The sequence below is a fragment of the Amblyomma mixtum genome, chromosome 9, assembly GCF_055824585.1.
Source record: "Amblyomma mixtum isolate Tamu chromosome 9, ASM5582458v1, whole genome shotgun sequence".
NCBI lineage: Eukaryota > Metazoa > Arthropoda > Arachnida > Ixodida > Ixodidae > Amblyomma > Amblyomma mixtum.
Window position 1 is genome coordinate 68,071,511 of NC_143020.1, and position 22,025 is coordinate 68,093,535.

The following is a 22,025-nucleotide window of genomic DNA, read 5'->3' on the forward strand; positions in this document are numbered from 1 at the left end:
AGGAGGACTCGGGCTGCCCTGTGAAGCCACCATGGCGCGTGCGATCAGCGCCAAGCTCGTAACCACGCTGGTGGAGAGCGACGCATACCTTGGGCGTTCGCTCATGTTTTATTGGATGAGCACAGTGCGGCGCTTCTTCACCACTGAGCGCCATATAGGTCCACAGGCCGAGAGGCCTCTGCGCTTCTATAGAGCGGCTGCTGGTTTTAAGCAGTCTGTTTGTACTGACTTGCCAGGAGTCGACCTGACTGAGACGCCCGCGTCTCGGCTGAGCGAGATGATCGCGTGCGTGCGCCTTGGCGCCGACGACCAGCGGCGCACCGCGGTACGCAAGTGGCGCACGTGGTGCACAAGTCGTCTCCCTCCGCAGGTCCGCGACTTTGAGTGGAGGAGGAGATGGAGAGTCCTCCCCACGCGCGAACGCCTCTTATTATGGGGCCTTGTGCCCAACGCCCAGTGCGCGCAATGTGGAGCGCGAGAGACAGCGCGACACACTTTCTTTGAGTGCCGTGTTGCCCGGATAATGTGGTGGCAGGTGTATCGGATGTTTTCAGTTCGTGCCGGGCCAGGCATCCGGCAACCACGGGATTATTTTGGCAAACTAGTGTTTATGTCCGCTATGTTTGTTTTGTGGCGTCGCCGCTGTCTGGCCGAAGCCCGGCGTCAACCGGCGACGGCTATGTACCCCGCGTTGCAGAGCCTGCGTCTCCTCATCTGGCAATACCTGTCTGAAAGGCTTGCAGCGGATGGGGAGGCGCGGTTTCTGCGACGGTGGCACACACGCTTCTTTGTCGTGCACGAAGGTCGGCTGGTTATGCCGGGGCTGCGGTATTAGCCGGGCCGACCCCCCCCCCCCCCCCTCTCTTTACCGACTATGCTGGTTTGTTCGAGGATGGTGGTGTATAATTTTGAAAGGGCCAATCACCCTGAGAAAGATCCGTGCCCCCCCCCCCCCCCCCCCCGTGTGCTTCGTTGCTACGGGAGGCTGATTCTTCTTTGTCCAGTGTTCGTTCTATGCACTATAGGCTGTAATTTGTGATATGTACGGTGTGTTAAAATAAGGTCATGGTGTTTCTGGGTGGCCACCCACTTTGTATACATTTGTTATGCCCTCAGTCATGAGTGTGTTTCCAATGTTTTGTTTGCTTGCACTGTTGAATAAACTTCCCTTTTATTCAGAGCCCGGATGACTGGAATTCAGTGCCCGGATGAGTGGATTTCAGTGCCCGGATGATGGCTCTCGGTCTCGGCGTGACGTCACCACACTGCCGACAACGGGGGCTAAAAGCATTTCATGCTTAAAAACTGATTTAATCGCTGCTTTATCGGTGTAACTCACTATAATGCTGAAGCCAGCCTTCCTCAAGAGCCGGAATGACCATATGTGAATGAGCAGTGATTACGTCACAGCTATTGTTCAGCTGTTGAAACCGAAAGAGCACGAGAAAGAAATTCGAATATAAATTTTTTATTCCTCGTAGGAGGACACCGCGTGGTATTTCGTGTATAATCATGATTTACGCTCATTACAAAGAAGAAGACACGCACCCCAAAGTTAGGTGTTTATACTCGTTTAAAGAGAAACTCCAGTTTAGCTCACTAGTTATAAATCACCTCTTTTAGAATGTCATTAAGATATTAGAATGCTAACAAAACTGATTTCTGCAGGCCAGAGAATCAAACTTTTTTTTTTTAATTCGGGCGCAGACCCGCTAGAAGTGCTTTTTGAACACTGCGTAAAAACGAGGGCTAAGCAGGAAACACGCGCACACACGAAAGGCGGTGTGTGCGTGTTTCCTCCATTTTTCGCACTGTGCACAATCCAAAACATTCACCAACTCGCCAAGTTTTCCGTTTTGGACGGAATAGTCTGTTCTAAGCTATTCAAAGCGAATATTTCTCGGTCCCTACGTCCAAAGGTCCACAATTGCCTTACAATTTGAAAGACGTTCATTTACCTGTCCTTTAAGACGACCTAATCTGCCTTCCTTAGCATCACTATCATAAGGTAAAGCTGAGCGTGCAGTGGACAAAATCCACGCTGACGCTCCAAAAGCACTGCCCCCAGCGCTGGCGCCCTCTTCTGTTGCGAAAGCAACACTACGCGAGTCGCCGAGCCATTTCGCGGAGCTGATGAAAGGCCATACTGCGCATGCGCAAGGAAAGGAGCAGTGACGTCACATGGCGCACAGCTGGCGCGCCGCCGCCGTCGCTGCACGGGTGACCAAGAGGTGCCGCCGCAGCGCTCGCAGTTGCGCATGCCCAGTAGCGGCGCATAGCTAGCGTGCCGGGACCGCTGCCGCGCGCTCTCCATCGCTCTCTCTCTCTCTCTCCTCGTTGCTTTCGCAAACCTCCAGGTTTAACCAGAGTGAAACCGCTGCCAATTTTTTTTTCAAGGGTTATTTACCAATTCATAGTTGCGCTACGCATTCAAGCACAAATGCGCAGATAGTAGTTTCATATAAAGTGTTATTCATCGTGCTTTTCTTTATTTGAGCTCCTACTTAGTATACGAATTATTCCCGCAAGAAGTTTGAGAGTGTTGAACTGAAACATGTGTTTTAACATCTGTTTTGAAATAAACTAAGTAACCAGCTATTTTCTGTCTACGACCTCGCCCTTGCGCCGTTTCATCAAGCACCCAATGTTGGTGAATGCTTATCGCCCAACTATCCCGTACCTCAGCTCTTGTAACTAACCAGCTCGCAGATGTTTGGTGCAGGTAAATATGAAAAGCTATCACAGCTCTCGATAGCATGGGCCCGCATCTGGTAAACAAAGCATCAAACCACCAAACGGGTGGTGTCCTTGTTCGTAGGAAAGCTTTCTCTGGTAAGTGGTTACTCAAAATCTGACGGAGTTAATGGAGCACAATTACGAGAGCTACAAAGAAAAAAACGCAATGGCGGCCGCCGGCACATGCCTACGCTTTATTTACTTGAGCGCAGTGCTGGTAGCTGAAATAATTCCCGTAAGCTGGTTTCCATAAAACAAGTAATCGATACTAGCGTTTCCTCAGGATTCCGAGAGAAACTAACAGGCATCTAAGCACACTGCGTGCAGTACAGTTCACTGCGACTGCAGTAGATGTACCATTCCACGAAATCATCACGTCTTCTCAGAGATGTGAGCACGGGGGAGATGGAAAGGCGCTGTTCGGGTGGCTAGCCCTGTAATGCGAGGTGATAGTGATTCTGATAGTGCAGGAGAGGGGGAGGGAATCACCTCGGGTGGAGCAAGAGGAGGACGATAACGTGTACTATCAGTAGTTGACGAAACGCGAAGAAGGAAACTGAGGTGACATCAAAAAAACACCATAACATTAGCTCCTGGAGACGACATGCAAGCGAGGTTGATAACACTTCTGCAAAAAAGTATTCGTGCCTCCGAAGTCAAAAGAACATGAGCTATTATTGAGATTCCCCTGCCTAAAATATTCTTATTTGGCGTCTCGTGGCTCAGTTGTCTTGTTCGCGTTTCATTCCTAGCGGATAGTACAAACGCGAAGGCACCGCATGGAAAGTGAGTGGGGCTGTGAAATGGCTGCTGACTGTTCGTCATGTGGAGGATCAAAGAGCCACGGTGTGCCGGAGAAGGGGGAAGATAGACAGAAAAAGCTGCAAATTCGAACAGCTTATGAGGGGAGGGAACAGCGAAATGGATGTTCCGACAGTTCGCAAGCGCAACGTAATAAAAGCGCTGGCGGTTTCACGTGATTGCGTCGCGCCGGGATTGACTGACAGCCTTTTGCCAACCAATCGCACACCACATCAGGTTAACGCCATCACCTGTCAGAAAGCTGGTTGGTTTGGTTGGTTTATTGGGGTTCAACGCCCCAAAGCAACTCAGGCTACGAGAGACGCCGTAGTGAAGGGCTCCGGAAATTTCGACCGCATGGGGTTCTTTACCGTGCACTGACATCGCACAGTACGCGGGCTTCCAGAATTTCGCCTTCATCGTAATTCAGCCGCCGCGACCGGGAGCAAACCCGCGTCCTTCGGGACAGCAGCCGAGCGCCGTAACCACTGAGCCACCGCGGCGGGGCGGAAAGCAGTGCTTCAGTTCCTTTTACCGTGAACGGACATGTTTGCGCAGGTAGAAATCATATATACAATCAAAGGCAACCACCACGATCATTGGCTTAAAGTTCATAAGCATTGCTGGGCAAAAGCTAACAGCCTCTTGATCCAAACACACTGCGCCGGATGTCAAGAACATCGCTTCTTCTAAATGCAAAAGGAATAAAATAAACGCCAATTTCAAAAGCCTCCTCCTCTCATAAATTCGCTGCATCAGTCCGTGTGACAATCCGCCAGTTTTTATTTTCTAGACACATGCTTTGATATACACTACAATACAAAACTCAGCATTCGCATCAGAGAAAACATGCAATGTTTTTTAGAGGGCACGAAATTTCAATGCAGGAGCGGAGGTGCCTTCAGCTGGAGCCGCCTATACAAGGAGTAAAAGTGGGGACGTCTTGCCCCAATATCATTCTCCCATATATCACCTAAACAACGTGACTGAAGTTAGTGCCCCAGTGGCAACACACAAAAATAGCTACATCGTGTTTCTATTCTTCTCAAAAGTCACTGCCATGACAGAAGACAAATGAAAATGTTTCCATTTTATGGAGAGTTTAGAAGCTATTGAAATCTAGATTGTTAATTCACAAGCAATATACTCTGAACAATGGTGCAGGCTCCTAGAAACCGAGTGGCTACCGTGCTCACTCAAGTTCATGTCAAGGCAGCAAGTCAAACTGAGCCAGAAGATTGTCGCTTTCAACGTAGCCGCCAGTGAGAAGTTCGCCGAGGCTGAGCGAGTTATCAAAGAAGTAAACACCTCTGTAACACAACTGTGAGGGCTTCTGGAAATATTCCTGACGAGGATTTGGCTCCACTTCGTACTCCCGTTTCGAGCCGTCTTTGGGGTGCACAATGCTCAGCCTTACTTTGTGCTGGAATGGCCACGTAACAGAGTCGTCCATGTCACCTTTGTAAAGGGTCATCCGCGCACAAAGCTGCACAGATTTATCGAGTTTTTTCAGGTAGACTCCAGGCGATAGGCGGTACCCGCGCAGGTAGACCTGCTCGCTCTCATATTTCGCCCAGCCATCCTTTAAAGCTTTTTCTTGGAGTGCTCGAACACCTGGTACAGTAAAGTTGGACACCGCTACCAAGAGTTGAGTGTGTCGCAGCACTTCTCCGATTTTGTCGAGAGCCTTGTCGTTACCTTTCTTAAATTCAGCTTTGATGCCAATCACAGTCTGTGTCATATGGTCTCGCGTCCCGCTCGTCGCGTTGACCACTTCATCTTTCAGCGCTTTTTCAAGGCTCTTGATGCTTGCTGAAACAATGTTAATCTGAGTGCCGTGGGCGTTCCAAATCTTTTCCGCTTCCTGTTTAAAGACGGTGAGGTCACGTATCTTTTCATTAAAAATGTCTTGAGTTTCCTGTCTGTGAGTGGCCAGTTCTTGCTCTAGAATTTCTTTCATAGTGTTTACGCCCTGACAGATCCCGTTGATCCTCTCATCATGTATGGCGCTACCAACGACCATTCGCTGAAGAAGTTCCCTCATTTCCTTCGCCTGTTTTTCAAACGCCGCTCGGAAGGATTCGAAACACGCTTTGTCGTCCTTGAAGCTGAATGGTACTGGGTCTTCGATTTCAGCACGCCTCACCGGCGACAAGCAGTCTGATCTCAGATGCGAGCCTACGTCACTGCATAGAATCCTGGTAGAGCACTTGGGGCACGATACAGAGTGGTGTCCACAGTCCTGCTGGAAATGATGGGATATCTCCGAAGCTGCTATCACAGTCTCGCAGCCACACTGCTTGTTCCAGCACTCAACCTGCAAGAATAAAGGCGTAAGTATTATTGCATTCATTTTGTTATCTTAAACGATCCAGTTACCACCTTTTTTTTACATACGGGTGGGAAGTACTCGCTTAACACTGCTATATATATATATATATATATATATATATATATATATATATATATATATATATATATATGACGGTGCAGATTTTTTTTTACACTTTGAATGATGTCAGATGAGTAGGTCAGACAGGAGGTAATCCTGCTAATAGGTGCACTCAAATGTGGTTGGCTCGCTGTTATCTATTTCATACTGAAGTTTGAGTGCGGAACTTCCGAATGGTCCCCCCACGTACTTTGCTAATACGTCTTCAGGTCTGTCAGGTGAAGTGCAATTTTGGAAAGGACGCAGATAATAGTGAATACGCTACCAATGAATGATCTGAATTCTCAATAACTCGAGTAATTTAGCTACCAAATGCTTAGGGCGACCATGAGAAGATTATCATCGCGTAAGTACGTGCATGGAGCAAACTGCCTGACGAGATGAAGCTGGATGCCTAAATCTCGAACCATGCAAACCCCCAAAATGGGATCATGGAATAGGGCGCCGTAGCAGTAGCAATCTGGTGGCCCTCTTTTCATTTTGTGTCTTCTTTTTTTCAATGCGCGTTCGAGATACGGCTTGAGAGCCGGGGCGCGCACCGTCATGACACGACCAAATTCCCGCGCGCGCGTGGCTAACTTGTCGTGGAAGCAGCGCATTTTTGAAAGATTGAAACGAGCTACGCGACATGCCTGCTGATAATAATGATCACAGATTGGCTATCTGAGTCCGAGATGCCGCCTGTAGATGGCGTTGAAACGCAATTTTCTGCTGCTCCGGCTCCCGCCGCGTGGAGTACACCACTTTTTTCCCCGATAGTACATCGAGAAGTGCCACAGTTACCGCCGTTTTTTTGAACGCCAACGAGATGCTCCGACGGAATAAATACCGCAGTTTACCAAGTTTTGCCCACGTACTTTTCAACATATTCAAGGTTTTTCAAGGCCAGAGCAAATGACGGAAGATAGCATGAAATTATTAACAGAAAAAAGCGACGCCTACTGGATGACACCGACATGTGAGATCTTTCAAAGGTTCTTTAAAGGGATACTGAACCTTAATTTTACTGCTGCTGTCATTGTGTAGACGAGAGCTGAATCTCTAAAAGTGATGAATAGCTTATGCGAAAAAAAAATTCAGTGCCGCCGGGTACCCGCTCCTGATTCAATGGGTACAAGCTTCCCCAGGCCTGGCGCTCGGCTTTTATCAGGGTGAAATGCTTGGGAGTGGGTCCTTGACCTCACCTTGGGCAAACAAAAATACCTCACGCTATGGCGCTCTTTGGCCTCAGATTTCCTTGCACCATTAAAATTCCCGATCATGAACAGAAAAATATTTTTTTTTGTTTTTCTGACGCAGCAGAATCGTATATTCGAGCAAACCTTTAAAAACAACTCCGCACCCGTAAAGGAAGCTAAGCAAAAATGTATATGCAGGGTCGTCCGCTCATAGTACCAACACGGCTCACCGTGGTCGCAAATTGAAGCGAAGTGACGGAGGCAGACAGACGAACAGGAGGCAGTGTTTGGTGTCGCCTGCTAGAGCGCTTGAGCATCTTGCATCGGTCTGCCGCCTCGTAGCAGACAACAGAAAGCACCGCCTCCAGACTCCTGTGTCGCTTCGCTTCTATGTGCGACCACGCCGGATGCGCATATTCGCGGAAGACCCTGACACTCAAAACAGCCAGGCGGTGGACATATTCATCATGACGCGCATCTGCGCCGGCTATAGATGTCCGCCATGGTTCTATCCCTTATCGAATTTGCGGACAGCGAGCGCTATTCGCCTAGCCAGCCTATGACGCTGTAACTTTTCACCTTTCTGAGCTGAAACATTGAGAGCAATGAAATTGTGACTGGATGCAAAAGTTCTAGGTAAGCCGCTTTCCCTCATATATCGCAGAACGCATTGCTGTTATGATGCATATCGGAATGCGCATAGCTCTAGGCAGCCATATTAGTTATCGGCATGCGTAGTTCGCTGTTATCGCCATGCAATGCCCAGAAAAACGCCCGCTCTCAAACTTACTTTGCTAATGCTGTTTGTCGCAAACACCTCTCTTTTCATCGCGGAAATCACAGACACAGCCGACCCTCGTCGTTTCTAAATCTTATGCACTGACGTTCACTGCATACGCACTTCGCAATGCCCGCGACGCGCAAGAGATGATTGTTATATCTTCCGCCGGCCGAGACGCTGGCGTAAAGGTTACGAAACATTTTCCCGGGATTTTAATGGGAGCAAAAGCACCGAAGCGTGATAATGGTTGCTGAACTGACACATGCGAGAATGCAGGAGTATCTCTGGTTATCGAAGCGCAACAGTTGTTAAAGGCGCACGCGCAACTCGGCCCCTAAAATCGGTAGACTGCGAGTTCTGTGGAACGGCAGAGAATTGCGTGTTGATTTTCAAGAATCTTTCGGCTGTACTTATAAAGTAATAAGTGCGAAACGGCTGAGAGTAGCTCAAATATGGGAAAACTAGTCACTTGTTCAGTTTTCAGTGAAAGAGAAGTCGCGAGCTGTCAGTGGTATGTCTCCAGACTCCGAGCTTCCAATGAAGCGAGTAATATAGCCTACACACCGTGTGATGAGATTCACTGGTCACTGACTATGATCAAACACAAATGATGTTTCGGGAGCGCTACGGCTCTCTTGTTCACAAACGTTTTGTGAACAAGAGAGCCGTAGCGCTTCCGAAACGTCATTTGTGTTTGACCATAGTCAGTGACCAGTGAATCTCATCAGGCCATGATTCCTGACCAGGCGGTATGCCGTCGAACGCTCGACTACCTGGAGACCGTGTGTTCCCACTTATTTTTCCACCTCGCTCACCTCTCTGCTCAGGAGCTGTTCTGCGCGGAACTCCCTCCAATCGACGTCTTCGTCCTGACACTCGCAGCTGTCCAGCGGACAGACGTGTAGGCCTTCTTCAGCGCACTGCACGTAGCACGACTCGCACAGCGTGTGGGAGCATGGAAGCAGTACCGTCTTGGGGCGCACCAATCCGCAAGCACTGCAAACTCTGTTCGGTGGAAGAGGCTTGAGGAAGTGCAGGGGCCTCCAGTCCAGCTCTGCGGAAAATCCGACCGACGTGTACTGCGTACTTTCAGGCGGCATCGTTCTACACGTTCGTCCGCTGCAGTGAGCACTGAAGGAACTTCCTCATTCACCCCGCCAAAGGCCGCTCTTATCTCTTTGTTTCTAAGCCGTCGTCATGGCGACAATCGCTAAACCATGGCTCTGCGCCCTCTCCCTGATAGCTCCGTGCAGTCCGCAGTGGGCTAGGCTTGGGTAATCAGTTCTGCGTCCGCCGTGTGGTTTTCAGCGTTCTTCCAGGACCGTTTATACCCATCGATATCTCGTTTTCTTTCTTTGAAGAAAAAAAAAGCAATACAGGTGCGTAGAATAAAGTGTCTTTTGGCACTTCACAACTACATGCACACTTATTCTGTGTCATTGGATTGACATTGTTGCTGCAGCTGGGTGCATATCAAAAATCTCAGCAAGTAAAATTTTTATATCGCATTCTCTTAGCAAAGCACAACGAGTGGGTTTGATAAAGCAATTTCATTTAAGTTGCCTCAATGCACGCCTCCTTGCTTTCGCATTTTACAGGGTTGAAAAAAAGGAAATGTCCTTAAGAGAACATGTACGAGAAAATTCATAAACTCTCCTTGAATTGACATTTACTCACACTTGTTGACAGAAAACTGGCAAGTTTTTAGTTTGTATTAACTATTCTTTAAAGTAGGTTGCCAGCAAACGAAATTATTTTGGTATAAATAGAATGAATTCCTACAATACTCAAGTGTAATCGCCTTGCACTTCAAGCAAATGACGAGAACTTTCTAAGCAAAGATAGCAGTGACAGTGATATTGTGTTACACAAGCCCAATAATGAGCTTGTTACAGCGAATTCATTTCAGTCATGGCTCGTTCCGCAAGAATACAGTTATTTCTTTTTCGTATATTCGGCCTTAAATTCTGTACTAAAGCAGTCGTAGTCAAGATTAAAAAGATATATCAATTCAGAGCTAATATAGAGTTATATCAGAGCTGGACTACCGCTCTGCCAATACGGTAACGCGTCGGTGTTGCTATTAGGCACCTTTAGCATACCCTGCTCTGTGTTAGAGATACCGGAGTACCGGGAGCCCGCGCGCAGCAAGTGCGCATGCGTAATCGCCTTGACGGCGCCAGATGGCGCCAGGTATCCGGTAGCTGCACGCACGCCTGCAGCATCGGGACCAATCAGCGCGCGCGAACCGGCGGTGAGTGGCCTTCCTGTATTCCGGTAACGGCAACGGTAACACGGTACATGGCATGCTAAAGGGGTCTGTTGTTGCAGTTCTTACTAGGCCATTTTACTATGCAGTCGTGGTTGCCGTAATTTATCGTACAAGCCGGAGAACCCGGAATCGAAGCCGACCGCGGCGGCCGCGTTTCGATGGCGGCGGAACGCAAAAGGCGCGCGTGTGCTGCGCGATGTCAATGCACGTTAAAGATCCCCAGTTGGTAGAAATTGTCCCGGAGCCCTTCACTACGCTACCTCTTCCTGCCTTTCTTCCCTCAGTCCCTCTTTTATCCCATCAATTACGGCGCGGTTCGGGTGTCCAGCCAGATATGCGAGGCAGCTACTGCGCCTTTCCTTCCCACAAACACAAATTTTCGAGACTGCCACAGGGCTTCGCTCGCTAAAAGAGCGTGCAAGGTGTCCAATGGTGTGAAGTAAACACACATAAAACAGAGGCGATGTGGCAGCGCGGGCTTGCAACAAATTTCACATGCCCCTCTCCAGTGGCGCGCGGGCGCTTGCGCTCTCAAAATACACACACGTACACTAAATGTGATGAGTAAGTGTGTCCACAGTACAGTAAACCATAGAATATGCGAAAATCAAAAACCAATACCAGCCTAGTTAACCAACAACATCACCACTCCTGGTACCGCGATGCAGTTACGGGGAACTAGGCAAAAGTCATACAAGCAACAGCGATGAGCGGCAAGGCACGTAGCGTTGTACCGCTGGCCATAGGAACAAAAATAAAGGGAAATGGAGATAAGGAGATTTCTGCGCTGCAGCAGCCCTGAGAGATAGATAAGCATGTCGATGATAACGCTTCCGCGAATGGCGACAAGCTGCTCACGGGTTCGCCATTTTCTTCCTTTCTTCCCCGTTTGGAGTTGCGGTGACGACATTAGTTATGGTCGGTTCGTTGGTAAATAAAAACTACAGAGAATGTTCACGACCTTCGAATCAGAGCGAAAGCACGGTTTTGTGTTACGTAGAAGGCGACGATGAGAGGGCAGTGCCGCGGGACTGAATGCTCGCGCTAGGCCAGCTGCGAACCGTCTAGGGAACAGGCAATGGACGATATTGCTCGGTGTTGATACCCATCGGATATGTGCCTAGATACCAATAGCGCATGACGTTCGTATTTAATTCTTCAAAGGCAAATTCGCGTATAGCAGGAACACAGAGCACCACGAAGGAACTGCTTCAAAGCCGTTCGTTAGGGCTCTTATTATTAGAGCAAAAAGCTACTCCTCGCATGCTGAGCCTGAAGGTCATCGGGCTTCTAGATTTGACCTCTAACGGGAGGCGCGCCGCATGTGCAAAATCGTACGTGATAGGTGCATCGATCTTCTTCTCGATCGACGCCATAGCTACGCGCTTGGCAGTCACGTCCGCTGCTGCGCCGATTCAATTCGAGCCGAGGAAGTAGTGATAGCGCTTGCGGCCGCCCACTCAAATTCGAGAATCATCACGCACTCCCGAAAAGCATGCGATCATTACCTGGCAGAGGAGATCTACCCCTTAGAAGCTTGTATTCTAATACGGACCTCCACTGACCCAAAACCGAAAAGAATCATTTGGGCTCCTGGCCACCAGGACTTACGAGGTAATAAGGCCGCTGACGCGGCCTCACGAGCGCTTACTCACCGGTCTCCTCATCCCAGCTCTTCTGGCTCGCAGACAAACCACCCGCTTCTGCGGTTCAGGAAAATCATAACACATTATAACGACAACCACAGCCTTTTCTTGGCCCCTGAAAAGGGGCTGAGTAACGCGGAGGAGCGAACTTTAAGACGCCTGCAGACAGGTACTCTACTCTGTCCCGCAGTCACCAAACATTACGATAATACTAGGGATGGGCGATGCCCGCACTGTGGGGAGACCTGTGGTATCTTCCACATGGTGGGGGCATGTACTCAAAATCCCCACCTTCCCCCTTCACCTACCCCTTCCCTAGAGGCATGGGAGACTGCCCTCCTTAACTGCTCCTCGCTTGAGTCCCAAAGGGCTCTCGTGAAACGGGCGAGAGACGGGGCCTCGTCATGTGGTGTCCCGGACTAGGGACGCCGACCATGTAGCGGGGCCACTCTGTGGCTCCCAAACTCAATTCCGCCAAACAAATGTTTTCACCACCACCACCGCTGCCCCAACCGCCGGTCTGGAGGCTCGCTCTTGCACTGGTGGGACGTGATGCATCACGTGATTTGCTCTCGCTGAAACAATTTGCTGTCGATCATGAAGTCATGAAGCAATAAAAATGTACAAAAGCTAAACCGTCGCTAACCATCCTTTACAAAGCCTTCGTAGCTCAGCTGAGTTGAAACACAGCCACTTTATTGCCTTGTGCTCCCAAAATACTCGGAGCATAGCGAACGTCGGTGGCTGTCGGTGGCAGGAACGTTCGCGGTAATCACCTGACCCACTACGCAAGGACCCCGGTTCGATTCTCATATTATCTTAATTTTATTTTCTTCGCCAATAGTTTACATTCTGATATGTCATAATGGTGTTTGCGTCATGTTCCGGCATTATAATCGACTAAAGGAAATTTCTTTTCTACACCCCAGGGGTGTACGCACTTTACTGCTATCGCTATAAAATCGACCGAAACTAAACGAAGAATCAAAGCTACGTGTGATGTGTGCATGCCACAACAGCAATTCTCTCAGTGAAAAAGAAAACAGAGAAATGCCGCGACATCTCTGAACGTCGGCCCTTGCGCGGGACGAGTATCTCGAGTTGTGACGTCATACAGCCTTGCAGCTGTCGAAGAGTTATTAATGACGCAAACTACAGGATTGTACTTAAGCCTGCTTAAGAGCGGAAATGTGATACCCTTTCCTTTTCCTCTCGTTCTCCCCGCAGTTTTCGTTTCCAATTATTTTTTTTTTAATTTTATTTCTGATTTTTACTTCTGTTATCATCACTATCACCATCATCGCTATCACCAGCTATTCCTATCTCTGTCCTCCTCAGTATCACTATCTCTGGCCCTATCACTCTCTGTTTGGCACTATATCATTAGCTATCATTATCTCTACCACCATCATGTCGGCCATAATATGTTGCTTAATCAAATTTAATTTTTATTCTAATTACCGTACAACTTATGATTGGCAGTTCGTGCGGACACTTTCGCGGACAATGTCCGTTCTCCAGCTTCTGTCGACAGCTTCCGTCCACGACACTCATGCGCCAAGAAAGGCTGACGCCTCAAAATCGGTGAGCGATCTGGTTGAAGCTGCCAGAGCTCTCAACCTAGGTATTGATTAAGCACATTATATTACTCATGGTGTGTTCTTGTTGATGTTCTTCTTGACGAAAGTTCTTGTTGATGCTTTCCTGCTGAAATGCTTCATTGTTTTTCAGTCTGAAAATAAGGATTAAGAGTACAGAGGGCAAAAAGCTTGCCTAGAACAAGCTCCGGGTTTATTTCGGTCCGAACACTTGATATCTAGCAACAGCATTCGATTAAAAATGGTCTGGACGTAAGCATGATCAGCTCAACCAACGCCTCCTCTATTTTTACAATGCCTGCCGAGTAGGGCCGATCCGACCGTCCAAAACCCTCTCCTGTCCTACTTTCCTACTCTCCCCCGTCGGCTAGCCTTCGCGCCGTCTGTGCATCTGTGGGGGAGAGGACCATCTGGGTGGCGCCAGACAACGGCAAGCGGTCGAGGCCGCTTTGTTATCATTTCCATCTTTCTTCGTGAGGCGGCGCTCTGCATCCTGCATTACCATCAGGCTGCCTGCCGGGTATGGACGCGTCATTGAGCGCGCTGTTCCTGGCGCTGCTCAGCGTGAAGCGCTGTTCATCGCGAAGCCGCTGCAGGCGCTAGTTTTAAAAGGAGTCACAGAGAGTGCGGCGTTGGCATTGCAACCGAAGGCTGTGGCGTCTTTGCCGAATCATGTCGGTCTTTTAGCTAAGCTACAACGCTGAAACATTCCGGGAGAGGAACTTAAACTACTTGGCGAAAATATTGTAACGCGGCGGCCAGCCGAAGCATGAGACGTGGTGAACAATGGCTATGAGATGATTTAATGGCCGCTGGCCTAGCGCGGGCGCTCCGTCCCGCGCCACTGCCAGCTTCGTCTTCGTCACACTACCTGGGGCCTCCGAGCGATCGTCCCGATCGGTGACGAACAAACGGCGAAATGGCGATGGTCTTGAGTGAAGGACCGAACAATATGTAGATGATGGTGCAGTGCTGGCCGCCACGATGAGAAAGATGAGAGAATGAGTCCCGGTCAACGAAGCATCCGCGCCGTAGGGTGCCAGCAGCTGACGGCCGAGGTCTCTGGACGCACCGAACGGCGGGGGCAGGGGGGCGGTGTCTTCATGTTTGGGTCTTGGGTCAGTGGGGTCTTGGGTCGGTGGGGTCCTGGGTTGGTGGGGTCCTGGGTCCGTCGGGTCTTGGGTCGTCGTGTCGTGTGGTCCGGGCGGGGGACGGGGCTGGGGTGAGCGGCGAGGTCGGGTCAGGTCGGGCGGGCTGGGGCACGGCCGTGCGGCGCTGACCAGGTACTCAAGGCCGACGTCCACGGCAGGCCCAGGACGCCGAAGCTCCGTGACCAGGATGGCGATGAAGGGACCCCAGCACCTCACACCAAATGTAACGCGGCGGCCAGCCGAAGAATGAGACGTGGTGAACAATGGCTGTGAGATGATTTAATGGCCGCTGGCCTAGCGCGGGCGCTCCGTCCCGCGCCACTGCCAGCTTCGTCTTCGTCACAATATGAAATCAGATGGTAAACGTATTTAGTAATAAGTTATGCTATTTTGGCTTTGGATTCTATCATGTTCAGTAAGGAAAATTCGAGAATGAAATTAAGAAGGCATGGCAAATTTTCACGACAACGCATTTTTCAAGACTACCAGACAACAATAGCTTTCAAGTCGTAGTTGTACTTTTGTCAAGATAAGCTGTCATTGTTACGACTACTACATAAAGATTATTCTCTGTCCTTGGCAGCCTCCAGCTACGATTGTTTTGAGAAGCGAAAAATGAACTTCATTCGCAAATATACGGCGCAGCAGCTGTTGCCAAAGCATATCGGAAGTTCTGCCTGGTCCTGACTGCAACCAGGCGCTAATAAAACTATGCAAAACAAAGAAAAGCGCCTGAACAAAAAGAGGCAGATAAAGCGGAAATCAAGACCTCTTCAGCGCGTGTTCAGGGGCCGTCTCCGTAAAGGCCGAAACACAAGGCAGAGTTTCTTCAGCGCCGCGTCAGCGTCTCTTATACCGGCGTTGTCGTTCGGCGCCGCAAGAGAGGGTAACGAAACACATGAAGGCGTTCGAACTGGCGTCTCCACCCGGGCGTTAGGTGTGTTTTGATTGTTGTTGAGCTCCGCTCGCTCACGAGATGCTTTGTCCTCCTCGTGCGTCCAAAAGCGGTTGCGCTTCAATGCAAACTTCTTAAGGCTGTAAAATACCTGCTAATACAAGCAAAGAGACACCAATTTTAAAAATGGAAAATGGATATAAATACAAAGAGTTATATATACGATTACGGTAAATTGTTGTAAATATATGTGAATAAATGCAAGTAAACGTCAACTTCTTTTGTACTGTCTATGGAGCGAAGTTCCTCAGCTCCACATAAACGAGCTTAAAATTGCCCACTATTCACACAAAACTGAAAGCAGCAGCCCTGCAGCAGATAATTATCCGGTGCCATTTTACTGCTGCAGCGAGGACACCTCGTCAGCTTCGCGGACCACAACATTTACCCGCGCAAAAAAATTTCGTTAACAATGGTGCCACGAAACGAACGAGCCTTAAAACTTATAACACTCCACTCGTCTGGCAAGGAAGAGCAAAAAGTAGCGCAAGTACCTCAAACAGCGCATCAAGTATGCCAGCCGCCATCCTCAAGGGATAGGCGGAGCGATCGCCACAGGCCCTCTGCAAACTGCGAGCAGCTGCCGCTCCAGCCGATTCCCGTTGGAAAAAGCGCCGCGCCACGGATGAAGCGAGAGCTACACAAGAAAGGGTAAACAGCTACAACCTGACAGACGCCAGGAGTAGGAGTAGGACAGCGCTATCACCACCGCGCGCCCATACGCAAGCATGACGCAAGCAGTGCTACCATAAGGCTAGCTCCGCAACGCGGCAACTAACTGAAATGAGGTGTACTGACGGCTCCCATTGCGAAGCGGGCGATGCGGCTGGCATTGTAAAAATAGAGGAGGCGCTGGCTCAACTCATCGGATTTCGTCTTCATTTTTTTCCTTTCCTAGCCGCAGTTGCTTTGGAATCTGCGGAGCGCACAGTTCGCTCGTTCTAGACACGAGTTTTGCTCTTTGTACCTTTCACGCCTTCCGACAACGAAGTGAGCCAAAGGAAGAGCGGAACAGAGGTGATTACTAGAGCCGAAGCGACACGAGCTCCACCGTGTTATCAACGGGGTACATCCAAAGCCGCATTCTACGATTGTCTCCATGGCGACGGCTCGAAATAAGAAGCGATAAGAACGGACTTGGGCGGGCCGTAGGAGGACGTCCTTTCAGTTCCAAGCGAAGCGAACGGACGTGTTGAACAAGATGCCTCTTGGTGGCACGCTGTACACGCTTGTGGGGTTTTCTCCGGAACTCGACTACCGGCCGCTACTCTTCGTCAAGCCTATTCCACAGCATAGGGTATGCAGCGCCTGTGGATTGGTGCGCAAGAGGAGCGCATTCCTTCAATGCATGCACGTGCTGTGCGAGTCCTGCTATGAGCAGTGCGCTGCGCAAGCCTCACACATCTGCCCGCTGGACGGCCGCGAGTTCCAGGACGAGGAGGTCGATTGGAGGGAATGCCCTGCGGATGAGATGCTTCGCAGAGAGGTAAGGGATGAGAAAAAAAGATCAAGTGGACTTGCGCTTTGCGGTTTGATACCATTAAGCGCCGCATGGTTGAAGGTGACTGTCGCAGTCGAGAGCTACATCGGATGAATCAGTGAACACTTTCAAAATTTTTTAAATATCAGCTTTTGGGGTAGAATTACAGCCTTCGAAGCATAGTACTACCAGGGTTGACGGACACTAAAAAAAACAGTGAATCGTGTTAAGTAGTACGCTGGTTAACTAGTTTTTAATAACTTTTTCAACTAGTAAAGTAAGGCGCCTACCTGCAAATCGAGATTTGTAGCCGGTCGTTAGTAGTAGCAATATCAGTTTTTGGAATTTCGAAAATGCGAATACCCTTGACGCTATGTCTCGACAAAATTAGGCTTTTTCAACTAGTTACGTGCACTGGAGTTGCTTTGGCTGCATGCCTTCGCGAGCGCATGTGTTTCCGCACGATGCAGGCAAATTTTGTCGAAATTATTCAGGAGCCCTCCAGTAGGGTGCCTCTTTCTTTCTTTCTTCTTTCACTCGCACCTTCCTCTCTTCCCTTCGGGCGTAGTTGAGGTGTCCGCCGAGATATGTGAGGCAGATAATGCGCTATTTACTTTGCTCAAAAACCAATTTACCAATTTATTTATAGGCCCAGATTGGTAGTATAACTTATTTCGCAATTTTTCTCACCAAATCGCAAATTCTCTCCAAAACAAATTTGCCATTTACCGGAACAAAGCAGTGTCAAATTTAAAACAAAAACGGCGTGCTGAGTTCCTGAAGTTGTAACAGGAATGGACGTAATGACTCCATTCGTTTTAACTTTGCAGGTGAAGTGTTGGAACGAAAAAGCAAACTGCGGGGCAGTGATGCCTGCGCACAGAATCACCCAGCACTTTCATCGTGAATGTGCTCATCACTCGATTTGCTGCCCCAAGTGCTCGGCCGCTGTTCTCTGCTCCGAGATCTGTGCGCACTTGGGATCAAAATCCTGCAGTAGAGTGACGCCTCGCGCATCTCGACGCCAAGGTGTGACCAGCTGCAACGACATAACGGCACTCCTGACATCTCTCAGAGAAACCCTGGGAGGGCAGGCCGGAGAACTGAAGGCACTTCTGGAGGGGCTCCTTGTCGAAAGTGGCGCCAACAGCGAGATACTCAACCAACTTGTTCATGGAGAAAACCGCTGCCAAGAAGCGCTCAGGCATGAACTAAGTAAAGGCATTAACGACATCAAGGAAACAGTAAGGCAAGAAGTGGCAAAAGCAATGGCCGAGCAACGTGACTGTGTGAACAACTGCTTGCACAAAATCACCGCATTTAGCGAGGAAACTAGACATGGTTTGAGTTTAAGCTTCAGTAGCATCGGAGAAATTTCCACCAGCATGCAAAGATTGGAAGCAATACATAAAGATGAGTTGGTGCAACCAACGAGAGAAAACCTCGATAAGGTTTCAAAAATTGCAGATAGCATGGAAGAGGCAAAGAAAGAAGTTCAAGAAAGTAAGAAGGCGATATCTAGCATTGATAAAGTGCTCCGATACCCTGAGATACAGGTAGCGCACTGCGAATTTGTCGTGGAAGGTGTGAAGTTCCTGGAAGAAAAGGCGTTGGTGCTTGGGCGCGCTGAGTACGAAGACAAAAAAGTCTATCTCCGTGGCTACCGAATTGCGGCCGGAGTCTGCATAGAATGTATTTATGATATTGGAATGGTCGTGCACCCGCAGTTCCGAGTACACCAGAGTGATATGGACGACGTTTTGCTATGTCCACCCAAGTTAAGAGTCAAAATGCGTTTCGTCCATCCAAAGTCGGGTGCTGAATGTGACAAGACAGCACTCGATTATTATAAATGTGAGAGAACGCAGCAAAGAGGTAGTTTGTTATGGCGTTCCTGTGATGGGCGCTTGCTCTCTAGCCTGTTTAAGGAAGGCTTTGTAGAATACAACAAGCTTAGAGTGAGGTTTGAGCTCCTGCCATGTCTCGAATGAGACCAGAGGCCAAGCTTCGTCACTCATGGGCTGGTATACTTAGCAGCAGTTTTGTATTCTATGCTATATGTCCTAGTGTGCGGTATGGTGAAGGCTCCTCGGCCGCTTTTGGCCATTCATGGTCACTCATTGCTTTATTTTGATCCCTGAATGAGGGAAATATAACCGCGGTCACAGTGCTATATCCCTACATCCGGCTCTAACCGGAATGGTAACGTTGGTAGCTGAAGTGTTTCAATAAAATGGGCGTTTACTTGTTACTTGATGTAGTTCAAGGTTTTGGAATGTATGTTCCATAAATAAACACGGGACATTTCCTCTTGAAAGAGCGATGCTTCCATCGACGGAGAACAAACAACAATGACACTTTGTTTGAACGCAAGCACTACCATCGAAGACGACGTCAGCTACTAATCACAACTGCGTCGTGGAGTGGATGCTCCTGACGACGTACAGGTAATGACTTTTACGTGAACGCGTAAAGGCTACAGCTCGTTCGGACGAAAAGAAGTCGGCGCATTCGGCACCGCGTGTCGCAAATAATCGGGGGCTGCATAAAAAAATATCGCATCATGGTAATTTGAGGATGTAGTGATTGATGATTGATTTGTTTGTGATAGGTGATGACGACTTCACGAAATCATTGTAGTTATCATTGTTAAGGAAATTGAAAAATGTAACAATTGGAAAAAGGGAGGCTCAAATGTGCCACAATGCTCAGAATGAAAATCCATTGCTTGACGACGCTATTTCAAAAAATTTAGAGTGTGCATTTCATTAATTAGATAATTGAAACGTTTAAAAAATGAAAAAATCTTTGCTGAAAAAAAGTTCTATGATGCAAAAACCTCATAGAGGCTTCATCATAGAATATCATGCAAATTATATGATATATCATACAATTTGTATGATGTTCTATGATATCTCTACGATGACTGTATGATTTTACAGAAATCTACCACATTTGTATGATAATGTTCTATGATATGTATGATAAGTCTATGATATTTGTATGAGAAATTGTATGAGTTTATTGCATCATACAACTTTTTTCAGCAGGGATGCGTGCAAAAGTGTCAAGCTGATTACAATAGAAAGCCTAACCCACTACTCTATCGCGTCATATGAAGATTCATCATCATCATCATCGTAATCATCAGCCTGACGACGCCCACTGCAGGGCAAAAGCCTCTCCCGCGTCTTACCATTTAACCCTGTCCTTCGCCAGTTGAGGCCCAAGTATTCCCGCCAATTTCTTAATATCATCCGCCCATCTAACTTTCTGCCGCCCCCTGCTACGCTTGCCTTCCCTTGGAATCCACTCCGTTACCCTTAAGAACCACCGGTTATCTTGCCTTCGCTTTACATGCCCCTTCCCAAGCCCACTTCTTCCTCTTGATTTCGACTAGGATGTCATTAACCCTCGTTTGTTCTCTCACCCACTCCGCCCGCTTCCGATATCTTAACTTTTGCAGTGACGTAAACACTTTTCCTGTATGGCCAGCTACAGTGAAGTTATAGAAACAAAATTCACTATTCTCTGAAGACTGAATTTTTCCTTACCTATGAAGTTGCATTTACGTGCCACATGTGTTATCGAAAACTAGACGCCCTGACAAAGATATCCTTTATCAGCAGGAGGATTAAATGCTAACTGACACAAATGATGTCACATCGGGGCCCTCCTGCAGGCCAGATGTTACTCTAGCTGTGACCGTAGTGATGGTGCTGTGCACGGGGTTAGCTGGTCCAGGAAATGTTTCTAAAAAGTTTAGAGCAAAAGAAATCGCTATTCCACCCTTGGTAATTCATGTCAGCGCGATATGGTACACATTGTGCATTTGGAATGGATGCAGTTGCTTAAAACGCTGCAGCCAAGCATGTCGCCATACCTGTGACGATTGTGTATGGTTGAAGAAGGCTAAGAAGAGTGTTTTGTGGAGTGAGCAATTTGCTGGCGTGGACCTGAGCGTCTTGTCGAGCAGCACGTTGCAAGCAGCGTCCAAGAGCTTTCGCCCTCAGTTCGGAGCCTACCTCGCATTTTTCGGAGCCGCTCCCCACTGCTCACCAAACACCCCCCCCCCCCCCCCTTACCCGCCATTTCAGCGCTCTAGCACATGCGCAGCAGGCAATGCAGCAGACGACGCTGCTGTGCCCAGCGGCACCATCGGCTGCGGCGTCGGCCAAAAACTCCCAGTGGTCCTTGCGAAAGCGCGTGACTTCCGGAACACTTTTTTGGCCGGCAGCTCGGAAAGCGAGCGCCTATGCTGAGCTTTCTTTCCTCTATAGACCCGCCGCTTTTCTGAGGTCCTAGCCTCCTACAGATGCGCAGCTTTGAGTGCACGAAGCTCCGCGTTGGCAGCGTCCATGCCCCTCTCGCAACACGTTTGACTCCCCACGTCACCTCTGGAGCCTTTGGCATAGCTGAACCGGTTGCACGATGTTATCTTGACCGTCGTTTTAAGCCATTTGGCATAATTTAGTGCGTGCGCGTGTGTTGGGGGGGGGGGGGCGTGGTGTGTGTGTGCGGGATGCTCACGGGGTCACAGACGCTGGACGTTGACGACGTCGATGACTACAACTGTTGTGCGGAGGCCGGGGACCATATAGAATTAAGAGGTAGCGCTTTCAGCCGAACAAGAAAATGATAAGGAACGGAAGTGGAATGCAGGTTTTAATTAAAGATGGCTGATGGACGATGTGCGTGAAATCTCCACAAATGCCCGCTTTTTACCGGGCTCAGCGCTAAATGCAATCTCAGACAAGCGATACGTTTGTCTGGCGCCAATCATGCAAGGTCGACGTCCTTAACGAGATGTAACACGTTCGGCGGACACGTATACTACCGCAAGACTCTAGCCCGTCGTAAGCAACAAGTGAACGACGAAGCAAGAACAACTTTCAAGGTTCTCCCCGCTGAAAAATGCACTTATACCTATTGTTAGGCTATGCATCTTCTCCGCGCCTCCACTCCGGACAGAGCG

At 48.9% G+C, this 22,025-nt stretch overlaps 2 protein-coding genes across 2 annotated transcripts; one reads left to right on the forward strand and one right to left on the reverse strand.

The window, feature by feature from the left end:
- Positions 1-4,302: 4,302 nt before the first annotated feature.
- Positions 4,303-9,165, reverse strand: LOC149329520 (TNF receptor-associated factor 6-like). Its single transcript, XM_089562277.1, has 2 exons — positions 8,764-9,165; positions 4,303-5,854 (listed from the first exon to the last, which is right to left on the reverse strand). The coding sequence occupies exons 1-2, from the start codon at positions 9,046-9,048 to the stop codon at positions 4,745-4,747; spliced, it is 1,395 nt and encodes a 464-aa protein (XP_089418403.1). The 5' UTR covers positions 9,049-9,165; the 3' UTR covers positions 4,303-4,744.
- A 7,162-nt stretch (positions 9,166-16,327) lies between these two features.
- On the forward strand, positions 16,328-19,420 carry LOC149329521 (uncharacterized). The gene is made up of 2 exons (XM_089562279.1): positions 16,328-17,056; positions 17,881-19,420. Exons 1-2 carry the CDS (start codon positions 16,772-16,774, stop codon positions 19,039-19,041), a joined length of 1,446 nt encoding a protein of 481 aa, XP_089418405.1. The 5' UTR covers positions 16,328-16,771; the 3' UTR covers positions 19,042-19,420.
- The last annotated feature ends 2,605 nt before the right edge of the window (positions 19,421-22,025 follow it).